The sequence below is a fragment of the Triticum aestivum genome, chromosome 4A, assembly GCF_018294505.1.
Source record: "Triticum aestivum cultivar Chinese Spring chromosome 4A, IWGSC CS RefSeq v2.1, whole genome shotgun sequence".
Taxonomy (NCBI): Eukaryota; Viridiplantae; Streptophyta; class Magnoliopsida; order Poales; family Poaceae; genus Triticum; species Triticum aestivum.
In genome coordinates, this window is record NC_057803.1 from 738,152,722 (window position 1) to 738,166,342 (window position 13,621).

Sequence of the window (13,621 nt, forward strand, 5' to 3'; positions counted from 1 at the left end):
TTAATTTGTTTTTCACTAATATCAAGAATTATTTTGTGAATTCCAAGAAAATATTCATAAATTTTGGAGATGTTAACAAATTTTAAAATTGTTCACGATTATCAAAAATTTGTTCGTGAGTTCCAAGAAAATGTTCACAAGTTTTAGAACATGTTCACAATTTTGAAAATTGTTTCCGATTTTCATAAAAGTGCTTGAATTTAAAAAAATCCAAATTAAAGAAGTTTGTGATGTGAAAAAAGAAAAAAAAAGAAAAAAAAACAAAAATAAATAAAACAGAAGAAAATCGAAAAACCAGTTTGTGGAAAGTTCAAAAGCGATGTGGAAAAAACCTTTAGAGAAGGCTCAGGTTCGGAGGGAGATGTCTCAGAGGAGGTGGTCTTGGCGGTTGACCCAATTGGCCCCGGGTTGGAGATGGTGGACGCCCTTGTCGACGGGCTGACATCACCCCCACCTATTGATGGAGCACGCGCGGGAGCACTTCCGCCTCTCGATGGTGGAAGGAGCACATCGAGGGGGAGGTGCAGCTTGAGGCGGTGCTGTCAGACGCTATAGCCCTCGTCGAGCTATACACTAACGCGTCCCTCATTGGCGAAGCCTACACCATCCTTGAGTCCATCGAGGATGAGCGGGTGGTGTTGACGAACCGCCGCAGGATCTTCATTCATGACCGAGAGCAGGAGAAGACCTTTGCAAATGAGGATGGGCAGATGCCTCATGCTGCCGTTGACCACGTGGATGGTTGTTTCGGCAAAGCGGTGATCCCAATCCCCTCAGACAAGGAGCAAATAGATTAGTTTGCGGTATATGTAATTTTTATTCCTGGATGTAGTTCTAGCTGGTTTTATCTATGAATAAGTGAATCTATGAACGAGTTGTAGTTGTAGCTCGTCTGTAGTTCTATGTTGCATTGTTGCATGCTTTTGCACATAATTTGGAAGGTTAAAAAATAGTGAGTCAGACATATAGGGGGCAAGAAGGGAAAAAAAGCCCAACCGGATTGGGCTTTTTTGTTTCAGTCCGGCTGGAGAAGAAAAGCTTGAGCGTCCACACATTCGTCCTCCTGTGATCCTGTCGCCCGTCGCCGCCGGCTGCATCCCCGCCGCCCGTCGCCGCCCTAAACCAAACCAAGGTACTACCTTTCCCGACTCACCACGGCGAGGAAGAGGTCACCACCACCGGCTGCTACTACCTGATTTTCCTTGGCCTGATTCGTGATTCCCTCTCTCCATCTGCAGATCTGACCCCTGCCTAGGCCCTTCTGCTTCCACTCCCGCTCCATGGAGGAGGCGGAGAAAGGGGAGCTCTTGGAGAGGGACACCAAGCCAACGGCCGGCCTGCCCCTGCTCACCGACGACCTCATCCTGGAGATCCTCTCCCGCCTCCCCGTCAGATCCCTCCACCGCTTCAAGTGCGTCTCCGTGTCCTGGCGCGACCTCATCGCCGACCCCGCCAACCGCAAGAAGCTGCCCCAGACCCTCGTTGGCTTCTTCTACATGACCATCAACAACAGGATCGGCCACCACTTCGCCAGTGTCTCCGGGGACGGCGCAGCCCCGTTCGACCTTTCCATCCCTTACCTGCACAATAACAAGTACGGCGGCATCACCCAGTTGGACGCCTGCAATGGCCTCCTTCTCTACTGTGGCTTCAAGAAGAAGATGGAGAGTTGGGATGATTTCCGTTTTCTAGTGTGCAATCCCGCCACTGGGAGGTGGGTGGAGCTGCCCCCTCGGCCGCCTGTGCCCGTAAAGAGATATAGCTGTACCACAGGTCTTGCTTTTGATCCGGCAGTCTCATCTCATTTCTACGTTCTTCACTTTGAGCAGGCGGTTCCAGAAACTTACATCACAGGAGTGAACATCTACTCGTCACGGACAGGAGCCTGGAGTTTCAGGAGTGGTAGTAGGATGGTTGAGAAAGTGGTGCCGCTCAATAGTAAATGTGTCTTCGTCGGCGGTATGATGTATTTGATTGGCAACCTGATGGACTTCAACAACATATACGTGCTGATGGTGGTGGACATGGAGGGGAAAGTGTGGAAGACTATCCCTGTGCCGTATGGCCAAAGATCTGCCACGATTGGAGTGTCGCAGGGGTGCTTGCACTATGTTGTAGCTTCAACGGTTTCAGTCAATGATAGTAATGAAATCCTAGATTCTGGGATAACACTTTGGTGCCTCAAGGATCGTGACAGTAAAGAATTGGTTCTGAAGCGTTCTGCCAACATCAATGAGCTTATGGGCATGATTGGGGAGAAGTATACGGTGGCTGAGATTCATCCAGATTGTGACACCGTTTTCTTGATGTCATCTGGAGGTGACACCTTGGTAGTGTATGATATGCAACATCAGAAAGTTGGCTGTGTCCTTAATCTTGAGAAAGGCATTACAAAACCGAAACAGTTTCTACCCTATGTTCCTCTCTTCTCGGAGTCATTACCAGATGCAGATGGGCAGTAGCTTTACCTTCAAACCACCCATGTGCTTCCTCCCAAGAACAGTCTCTTCTTTCGGCTTAACAATTTGCCTGTGTACTTCGGAATCTGCTTCGGTCTTGCCGTTGAATTTGCTGGTGCTTACCCTCATGCTTGCTTGATTTCCAGTTCAGAACAATGCCTGGCAAACTACAGATGAAGCATAATGTCATTTCCAATGAACATTGTTACTCTTGGTCTGTTTTGCCAAGCACTGGCCTTTTTCTTGACAGATGTTAGTTCAATGTGGCTAAATTACACTGTAATCGGTCTTCCTTTCTCTAATAATCAGTTATTATGGTTATCCTAAATCCTACTGCAGATTGTGAATCTGCTAGTGTACTAAAAGGTTCAATCAGACTGGTTACGGGTGCAACCGTGCAATGTCTTGTTTACCTTATTCATTCAGTGTTTTGGTAAAACGTTGCCTTTCAGCATGTTCGTTTTATGTGTGTTTGCTGTTTCTAGTGAATTCACTAGAGCTTTTGATCTGTTAGGGCAACCTGGTGCATGTAGCTCCCGCTTGCGCAGGGTCCAGGGAAGGGTCCGACCACTTTGGGTCTATAGTACGCAGCCTTTCCCTACATTTCTGTAAGAGGCTGTTTCCATCTGTTAGTCACAGAGAAATTGCATCAATGGCAATATAAACCAAAATTGGAGTATGTACTCTTGTATGAATAGCAGCATGCAGGCGAAAGAAATCAGTACAGCAGAGTTTTACTTACAGTGGTAACAAGAATTTTATAGAGATGCGCTTCATCAACATGCAGGGTATTTGTGTGTCAACACAGCTGAATGACCACAAAAAATAAGGCCTCTTGGTGTCCGCTGTGTTGATTGATTTGGCCGCGTTGCTACCCTGTTTGAGTGCCTCAACCAGCGTTGTTTCCGTATATTTGTGATGTGACGATTCCTGATTCTCGAATGGTTTACTTTTAAGACTATAGAATGAGAATGGAAAATATGAACTGAAAAAGTCGAGTTGAATCATTTAGGAATGCCATTTAATTCAAAGAAAATATCCGAGCTGCTTCAGAAATGATGTTGTATTTATTTCAAACTTGCATGGACTGAATCAGATGCATGTAAGAGTTGATTGCTAGTAAAGAGCTGACCATTCATTTATCAGTGTGAACATACATAATCTTGGTCATCATATATACGGCAAACTTCTCGCAGGCAGGCCACCTCTGTTGAGGTGCCTGGTAAGAACATGGCACACTCCAGGTAGCACCCAGCTGCCAGAAATATTTCGACAGAAGAAAATCAATTGTTCTCTGAAAAAAATAGAATCATCAGGAAAAAGGTACTTTTTTGGACTCTGCAGCAGACTCGCTCTGATATTTTTGCATGGGTACATAGTCTAAATCAAGGTGCGGGTTCTGTTAAGTTTTGTTTTACTTGCTTGGTTCTAGACAGTCTAGCCAAATTTGCCTCCCCTGTTGTACACTAGCCACTAGCGGTGAATATCTTTATTTAGAAAGTTGGCACATATATTTGGTGTGGGAATACAGGTAGCATGTAAGTGATGATGCGGTGCATGTTCATGCTAGATCTGCCATGGCTATCAACTTGCAAATTTCCCTGAGTTGTGCAGAAAAAGGAGAGTGGCATCAAAAGATATTGCTGGACTTAAGGCCAGCTATAGGATATGGTTAAAACTTAAAATTGACTCAGTCAGTCTTCGACGAAGATCCCATTTTGGGGGGCAACCGGTGTCATTTCTGAATACAAGGAAGAAAGGACCAGACTCTTTCTGATTGGGATGAGGACATCCGGACAATACAGAGGATAACCAGCACTGCAGCTATATAGGAGTGTTACTAGATGGGCAGGGAGTTTCTGAAGATAACTTAAGGAGGCTAATGCAGTAGCACATGGTCATGCTTGTGAAGGATAAAAGATCTTTAATGTGTCTGTTCGGTTGGGCTGCCCTCCTGCTTTTATTTTATCATCAACATTGGCAGGCCATATAATACTTGCCCACACTCTCTGGCTGCGTGGCCCATCTTGGATGAAACAACTTTGTATTACCATGTCTCTGAACATTGCGGAGTCATCAACCTTTGGGCAGGGAGCATCTCTGCCTTACTTGTCATCATCGAGGCAGAAGCTCCTTTGAGAATTGAGAGAAGAATTGTCATGTTTTATTTTAGAGAAAATAATTGACATGTTACAGCAGATTAGGTACCCGTTATACAGTCCAGCCCAATCAAGTCCAAGAGAGTTTCGAACTCAAAGACCTGGTAGATTTTAGTATGCCCTTTAGACTTACAAAGGAGGGGGAAACGATGGTAATAGAAAGAAAACAACCAAATCAGAATCTGTTTTCTCGATTTTCGATGCATATTTAGGTTCATCCCTTTGTTTGTATTTTTGCTGTGATCTCTTCTTCTCTTCTTGTCCTTGCTGTGATCTCAACCACAGCCCGGTTCATTTCAAATTTGGCTTGAAAGTGCACCCCCTTTTTTCCATTCAAGGTGACTAACAAAACAGTTGAAGATACCCAGTGTTGCACACCATAGTTTTCTGATTGGGGCAGCATACAGTGGAAGAAGTCAAATACAGAGGTAAGCAGAGTGTTGTGAAGATCACGACATCCGTTGAAGGTTGCTTGGAGGACATGCAATTTCCTGAAACTGCATCGTTACCCCGGTTGAATGGCGCTTTCACAAACTGAAACTTTGCTTTTATGATTTGCATTGGATCTCGGTAGTTTTAACCAGTGAAGTGATCAATATCTGCAACAGTTTTAAATCTATAAAGAGCTGGCAATTCATTTGCCCTCAGTCTGAACATTTGCCACAACAAGCAGAGGACTGAATCCCAGCTACTAGTATCATACATAAATCTTGGTCTAGTGGTTTTAGTTTTTTTTCCCCTGCCTTTGTAGTTTTTTTCACTTCCTTGGATCCAAAGTTGAATTCTCAAGACAAGACCTTTCCTGTGTGAAATGGCAGCAAAGATTTAACAACAGTAGTAGCTACAGAATGTAGGCTGGGAACAGTGCTCATCATATATGTCTATTTTGTTGCAGGCGGCAACAAAAAAGGCAGGCAGGCAGACGGACATCTCTTTTCAGGGACTAGGAAGAGCATCGCACACTCACTCGAGGTACCACCCCACCGCCTTGAGATATATTAGTACACGACAGAAGATCATGTGTTCTCTGAAAAAAAAGCTTTTTGACTCTGCAGCAGACTTCCAGATACTTTGGCACAGTTAACCTCAAGAGATGTATTCAGGAGGAGTAAGGAGTCTGCTTGACATGTTTACGTCGTATAAATAATGCTGGGCTGAGAGTTTTACCCTGTTCATTGTTACTTACTCCCTTCGTTCCAAAATAGATGACCCAACTTTGTACTAACTTATAGTACAAAGTTGGGTCATCTATTTTGGAACGGAGGGAGTAGTTGTCTAGGCAGTGTAGCCAAATTTGCCTCCCCTGCATTTGTGTAGTGTACACCTGATCATCTTGAAATTACCCAAAAAGGGTTACCCCGCTTTATATTATAAAGAAATCATCACCACATACATCCGAGCGAACAGCTACAAACACAACACCACCACGGCACACAACACACACACACCCAAGACAAGATACAAAGGTGTCGGGCACCGACACACCACTCAGACGACAACCAAGCAAACTAGAGATGAGCCAAGAAGAGCTACTTGGAGCCACCAAGGAGGGTTGAGAAGGACAATGACGAAGGACTCCAGGACGGTGCCTCCCAGCAGGGTATGACCACGGATAGTCGTCACCGTCTGATCCGAAGATCAAGTTTTCACCCGGAGCCACATGAAGGAGTGGGAGCACCGCGACGGAGCCTTCAGGAAGGAAACGGCGTCCATGGATGCCGCCCCCGACGGCTAGTACCAGAACTGGGCAAGTGATGTACCCTTGGTGCTCACACCCCTTCTACACACCCCCGCTCCGCCAACCACCCACAGCCAAGCCCCCCACGAAGCCATGGCTGCCCGCACGCACCTGAGACGCACGTCCCGCCCTCGAACGCCACGCCTCCCGCCACCAGGGTCACCGCCCAACATCCGGGCACCCCCAAGACCATGCAAAGAGTCCAGCTTTGTACCAGAGGGATGCCCCCGTCCGACGTCCCGCAGCAAACGACCCACCTTGAACATCACCGAAGTTGAGACAACCAGCACACTGCTGGGGAAGGGGGAGGTGGGGGAGCGGACACATCCGGACGAGAACACCCCTATGTCAGTGACGGGTAGCTCGAGCACATCGCCGCCGCCCATCCCTCTAGCCAACCTCCCCACCGGACACACCCCTGTGCCGCTCCATCTCAGCGGCCGTCGCAGAACCGCGCAAAGCCACCATCGCAGGCCTGGCCACCGGCGAGGATGGCCCCCAAGGACCGCCCCTAACCGCCTAGAAAACTCACCGGGGAGACCATCTGCACTGCCGCTGTCGTCCAGCCGGCGGGACTCGTGGATCCCGACTAGCACGCCCACCAGCCATCGCCGATGCACCTCCACCACCACCAGCCATGGCCACGGTAGGAGCGGACGCCTGCAGCCCGCGCCACCTGGGCCCAGATCCGGACGTCCGTCGCCACCGGAGCCCATCGCGCACCACTGTTCGTGCGGCCCCTTCACGTCGCTGCCAGCTGCTACCGCCGCGCCGACACGCCCCGAGCAAACGTTGTGCCCCGCCTGACCCTGATGGGACCGAGCGGGGGAAGGAAAGCGCCCCGCCGCTGCCCGCCAGTACGTCAAGGTGGCGGCGAGGGGAGGAGGTTAGGAGAAGGGGAGGCTCGAAGTGGTGTTAGCGTCGCGTGAGGGAGGGAGGGGAGGCGCGATCATTATCCGGAAATTCACTATGAGAGGATTTTTGTGGATGTAGGGCGGCACATTTTGCGGAACCACAGAAGGAATATAGCCTGTAAACAGTGAAGCGGTGTCAGTTCATGCTACTGAAACATGCAAAGTACAATCTTCTAGCGGTCGACAATCTTCAACGGCGTGGGTTGGCCCCTTGTGGTTCGGCTCAAAAGAAAGCGATCTTCAGTATTATGGAATCGTGTGCGTGCATGGACAGCTGCTAACTTCCCTATCCCAGCCGCTCAGCATCAGACTTCTGAGGTTAGGAAGAGGGCACCACAAAAAGCCTGAGCAAACTTGTTCATGGCGAGTTTGCACCAACCAGAATGTGTGTTTGAATTGACCCGGAAAGATATGAGTGTCTGGAGTGCAGACAGCGCGCTACTGGAATTTTCACGTACGCCGGGTGTAATGCTCTTCGCCGAGTGCTAAAACACGGACACGCCGTACGCGGTATCTCTTTTAGTTTTTAGGTCTTCTTCAGTCTTTTTCAGCAACCATGTCACCTAAGTCACACACAAAAAATTCGTGAGGACGAACAAGAGGTACGGGGATCAAATGAGCTCATGTTCATTGTTCCACAGGAAATCATTCCAATGGAAACATATAGGATAAGAAGAACGTAGATCATTCCACAATGCTACATATCATTGGAAGCAAACAAATTCCGTGTTCATCATCCCAGTTATTATAAACCATAGGGAAAAAGCAAATCCAGTGTTCATCATCCCGAGTAGTACACTAGTACTACAAATCAGATGAAACAATATTACAAGCCAGGATAATTATGTGCGGGCCACTTATATCTCGTTACAAACACGCATAAGCGACTCTATCCAATTCAAGTCTAAAAAAATAAACAAGTATCTAATCCAAGTCTCGAAAAATAAAAATAAAAGTATAGCGTCCCCCGTAGCCGCCCTAAAACTAAGGAGCAATTTGATAAAATAGCACACCTTTCCTCGTACATTGATAAAATAGCACACCTTTCTTTTTATTAGATTAAATGACACACTTTTCCTTCAGGGTTAGATAAAATGGCACAAACTGACTTTTTTTCACAATTTCCACGTCAGGACCTACACGTTATATTATTTTGGACGATTTTACACTTTGGACTGGTTCGATCGAGAGAGGAGACGAGACGATCCAGAGGATGAGAGAACACCGGAACAGAGGAACGACGGAACCATCCACGATCTCGCCGTGATTCGTCCCCGAGCCGCCCTGTCCGCCACCTTACCGCGCGCCGCGGCCGCCGTACGCGCTGCGGGCTGCGGCTGCTTCATCGCAATGCGGGAGAAGAAGGGCGCCGCCACTTGAAGTCCCCCTGCAGCACGTGGCAGTGCAGGCCGGTCGCTCGCCGTAGCGTACGTTCGTTTGCTGGCTGTAGGTGCTTGCTCCTGTAGAAGCCTGTAGGTGGCTGCTGACTGGTATAGTTGTTTGCTTTAGCAGGGAAGTAGAGCTGAACAAGTGAAAGGCATCAGTAAATGAATAAACAATCGTACAAACATACATGTACGCAGAGAAAATATGATACAGTACAAGAGAAAAGCATCAGTAAAAAAACCGTAGCTAGCATAAGTCAGTGTCTTTTTTTTTTGAGCATAAGTCAGTGTCTTCATCCATCAAATATTACTCGAAGATTACAAGATGAGGCGGCGGCGGCGGAACGGGTGGAGCGACAGGAGACGGGAAGAAACGGGACGAAGCGCCGGGAGATAAGGGGAGCACGTAATTGGCAGGGCCGGCGAGGCGGCGATCCATCTTCCTCGCTGCGTTTCTTTTCGCTCTGTTTCGAAACAGAGGTTCGACTGAACCAGTTTACTGCGTAGAACAGATCAAAGGGCAAAATCGTCCAAAATAATATGACGTGTAGGTCCTGACCTGAAAATTGAGAAAAATGTCTGTTTGTGCCATTTTGTCTAGCCCCGAAGGAAAAGTGTGTCATTTAATCTAACAAAAAGAAAGATGTGCTATTTTATCAACGTACGAGGAAAGGTGTGCTATTTTATCAAATTGCTCAAAACTAAGGTACCTTTCCTGACTCACCACGGCGAAGATCGCAACCACCGACTATATGGTCGATGATTTCCTAGCCAGATCGAGGATTTCCTCCCTCCTTTTGCAGATCCCTGTCCCGGTCTCCCCTGCCTACTCCCTCCAAATTCTGCTCCATGGAGGCGAAGACGGAGAAGGAGAGGAGTCTCGAGAAGAAGACCAAGTCGGGGCTGTACAGGTGCAACTATCCGGGGGCGACGGCGGAGGCGGCCGCGCTGTTCACCGACGACCTCATCCTCGAGATCCTCTCCCGCCTCCCTGCTAGATCCCTCCACCGCTTCAAGTGCGTCTCCCTGCCCTGGCGCGACCTCATCGCTGACCCTGCCAACCGCAAGAAGTTGCCCCAGACCCTTGCCGGCTTCCTCTACACGTCCTTCTGCGGCAGCGGGTATCGCCACCACTTCGCCAGCGTCTCCGGCGGCCCAGCTCCGTTTGACCCTTCCCTTCCTTACCTGCAACTTAACAAGTACAAGGACATGGCCCAGATGGACACTTGCAATGGTCTCGTTCTCTACCGCGGCTGCACCAAGAAGGCGGCCCCTTGGGATTGGGCAGAGGATGATTGCCGTTTTGTGGTGTGCAATCCCGCCATTGGTAAGTGGCTCGAGCTGCCCCCTAAGCCTTTGGCGCCGGCAATCAGATATAGCCATACTGCAGCTCTGGCTTTTGATCCGGCAGTTTCGTCGCATTTCCACGTTCTTCATTTTGAGGAGGACTATCTGGCAAATTATATGACAGGAGTGAGCATCTACTCGTCGCGGACAGGAGCCTGGAGTCGCCGGGATAGTGGGATGGTTGAGAAAGCGGCGCCGTTCTTCAGGTGTAAATGTGTCTTTGTCGGCGGTATGATGTATGTGATTGGCGAGCTGGAGGACATCAGCACCGGCAACGAGTATGTGGTGGTGGGGGTGGACGTGGAGGGGAAAGAGTGGAAGACTATCCGTGTGCCGTACTGTTCGAGATTTTGTATGATTGGATTGTCGCAGGGATGCTTACACTATGCTGTAGCTACCTATGAAAGCCTAGTTCCTGAGATAACACTTTGGTGCCTCAAGGATTGTAACAGTAAAGAATTCGTCCTGAAGCATACCGCCAGCATGGATATGCTTCTGAGCATGACTAGGATGAAGTACAGGGTTGTTGGGATTCATCCAGATTGTGACACCATTTTCTTGTTTTCATATGGAGGTGCTACCTTGGCAACGTACGATATGCGACATCAGAAAGTTGGTTGTATTCTTAATCTTGAGAACATGAACAGCACACAACGATTTCTACCCTATGTTCCTCTCTTCTCAGAGCCATTAGCAGATGCAGATGGGCAGTAGTTTCTTACTTTCAAAGTTCAGACAACCCTTGTGCAAGAATTGGCTCCTCTGTCGGCTGAAGTATTTGTCTATGTACATTGGAATCCGCTTGAATCATGCCACTCAATTGGCTGGTGCTCACACTCCTGCTTGCTTGATTTGCAATAGAAGTGCAGCAGAAGCAGATCGAACTATTCCAGAGATTTCAACCAAGTTTCTATTTCTAGAGCCGCTCGACTCTTGTGAAGGTACATGTGGTATGTGTGTACTAATATGCTAGCTTGCTTTCTTGGTGATCTAATTATTATGCCAAACATTTCATGTAACTAGTAGTACTAACGGTTAACCGTGTCCAAGCACAAACATAGCATGGCGTCTCTTTTGACAGTGGCAACTGGCAAGAAAAATGTAGTTGGTGCTTAGATTGATTCAGTTTGCTGCTCTGTATTGATCACGAGTCTTCCTGAATGTGTAGCACTCCTGCTCATTGTATGTCGAATGGTTTTCATTTAGTTAGGACTTATTTTTACATCATGTATTTATATATTATTCGATATCACTGATTCGAGTAATATCCATCGTCCATACATACCACTCCCTGCTAGAATCATATATGCAGAGGGGTCCTGGACAAGATTTAATTACTTTTGCATGTGGAATGCGTGGGTGTAGGACTAATGCCAACTCTGCGATCCCATTGTTACTTATGTTGTTTTAGTCACATTTGATGATGCTTAGAGAGAGAAAAAAAGTTCTGCGTGTTTGTCGGATGTTGTTTTAGGCCTATGATTTGTTATCACTAGTAGAAAACCGGGCTACAGTTCGGCCCTGGCCAGCCCATTAGTCCCGGTTCTTCAAGAACCGGGACCAATGGGGGGTATTAGACCCGGTTCGTGAGCCCAGGGGGCCGGCCGGGGCCTCGTGGGCATTGGTCCCGGTTCGTGTGGTACCATTTGTCCCGGTTCGAGCCACGAACCGGGACCAATGGTCCTCTCTGCTGGCCCACAATCATTGGTCCCGGTTTGTGGCTTGAACCGGGACAGAAGGTGTGGCTTTAGTCCCGGTTCATGACACGAACCGGGACAAATAACTTGCCTACATATAACCACCGTCGCGGCAGAGCACTCCGCAGTGCTCTGTTTTTGTCAAGCCGGCGAGGGGAGGACATTTGGGTGCTCTAGTTCACCTCCTATGCACATGAGGTGTTTGATGAAATGCCCGAGCCACACTAGTTAAGCTTTCTCCTCTCGAAACTCGACCTCCGAGCTCCATTTTCAACGAGATTTGTCTAGATTTAGCGGTCCGTCACGCCCCGTCCCCGCCCCGTCTTCACCGCCGTCGATCGCCAGCGCCGATCTCGTCGCCGGCACCACCGTGGTGAGCCTCTTGTTCTTATCTTCTTTCTGAAAGAAAAAAAATTCTGACTTTAGATAGATACTTGTCTAATTTTCTTACTTTTATTATTCCTTGTTATTATATAGTGCGATGGTTTTGGTATCCGCCCTCGTCGGCCCTCTTCCTGTCTATGATTCAGATGTGGTACATATTATCTTTTCATAACTATTTGGTTCATTTATTGTTTATGACAATTATGCCAACCAATGTGACATAGATTTTATTTATCTAGGAGGTTGTTGAACCGGAAATTTCAACCGACCCTATTGTCGAGAGGTTAAATTTAGTTGAAGAAGAAAATAATTACTTGAAGGAAAAAATAAGAAAAATTAAGGAGGAGAAGATGATATTGGAGTTGCATGTTGCGGATGTCGTCGATGATCACAAGATCAAGATGGATGCAATGCGGTTGAAGATTAAAAAGATTAGAAAATATGCCATTCATACCGAGGCTTGGTATCATTATGCAGTTGGATCAGTTGTTACCTTGGTTGCGGCTATGATCGCATTTGTTTTTGCATTGAAATGTTTTACATAATTTGAATGTATGATTTAATTAGATGATCTCGAGAGCTATATGTTGTTCAATGAGAACTATGTATGTACTTTGGTTTTAATGCTCTAGAGAACTAAGTATGTACTTTTGTTTGAGAGTTCATTTCAAATGCTTTTCAACTTCATGGTTTTACAGCTTTAAATGGTACATTTTGAACACAGAAAAATAAGGGAGTTCAAATAAGTTCAAAAAAAAATTAAAATCCCTTTGTAACTAGACGAGTTTCCGTATGAAACCCTGATACTTCGAAGGAGATTGTCCGTTTTGTACACGAAGTGCATCCAGTTTTTGTTGTAAGCCTCTCTAATTTCTTGCAGATGGTATGTGGGTGAAATGATGATACCATGCCAACTTGGAACCTTTTCAGAGTTCAATTCAAATGCTTTTCAATTTCATGGTTTTATAGCTCAAAATAATCAGTAAATGCATGAAAAATAACAAATGAAGTTAGAAAGGGTTGTAAATTGATGATGTTGCTTTGAATGATGCATTTTGAACATAGAAAAACAAAGGGGTTCAAATAAGTTCAAAAGAAATGAAATCCCTTTGTAACAGACGAGTTTCCGTATGAAACCCTGGTACTTCGAAGGAGATTGTCTGTTTTGTACACGAAGTGCATCCAGTTTTTGCCATAAGCCTCTCTACTTTCTTGCACATTCTATGTGGGTGAAATGATGATATCATGCCAACTTGGAACCTTTTCAGAGTTCATTTCAAATGCTTTTCAGTTTCATGGTCTTATAGCTCAAAATAAACTGTAAATGCATGAAAAATAACAAATGAAGTCAGAAAGAGTTCTAAATTGATGATGTGGCTTTGAATGGTGCATTTTGAACATAGAAAAACAAGGAGGTTCAAATAAGTTCAAAAAAATTGAAATCCCTTTGTAACAGACGAGTTTCCGTATGAAACTCTGATACTTCGAACAAGATTGTCTGTTTTGTACACGAAGTGCATCCAGTTTTTGCCGTAATC

General features: G+C 46.6%; 2 protein-coding genes across 3 annotated transcripts; both read left to right on the forward strand.

Annotated features, from left to right (window-relative positions):
- Positions 1-1,001: 1,001 nt before the first annotated feature.
- LOC123083503 (F-box protein At3g49450) lies at positions 1,002-2,884 on the forward strand. Of its 2 annotated transcripts, XM_044505534.1 has the most exons (3): positions 1,002-1,132; positions 1,239-1,714; positions 1,830-2,884. In XM_044505534.1, exons 2-3 carry the CDS (start codon positions 1,281-1,283, stop codon positions 1,858-1,860), a joined length of 465 nt encoding a protein of 154 aa, XP_044361469.1. In that variant the 5' UTR covers positions 1,002-1,132; positions 1,239-1,280; the 3' UTR covers positions 1,861-2,884. The 2 variants fall into 2 exon arrangements, with proteins under 2 accessions (XP_044361469.1, XP_044361468.1); XM_044505533.1 differs by having other exon boundaries at positions 1,239-2,884.
- Positions 2,885-9,375: 6,491 nt separating this feature from the next.
- LOC123083504 (F-box protein At2g21930-like) lies at positions 9,376-11,267 on the forward strand. The gene has a single exon (XM_044505535.1). The coding sequence runs from the start codon at positions 9,505-9,507 to the stop codon at positions 10,714-10,716; it is 1,212 nt and encodes a 403-aa protein (XP_044361470.1). The 5' UTR covers positions 9,376-9,504; the 3' UTR covers positions 10,717-11,267.
- Positions 11,268-13,621: the final 2,354 nt, after the last annotated feature.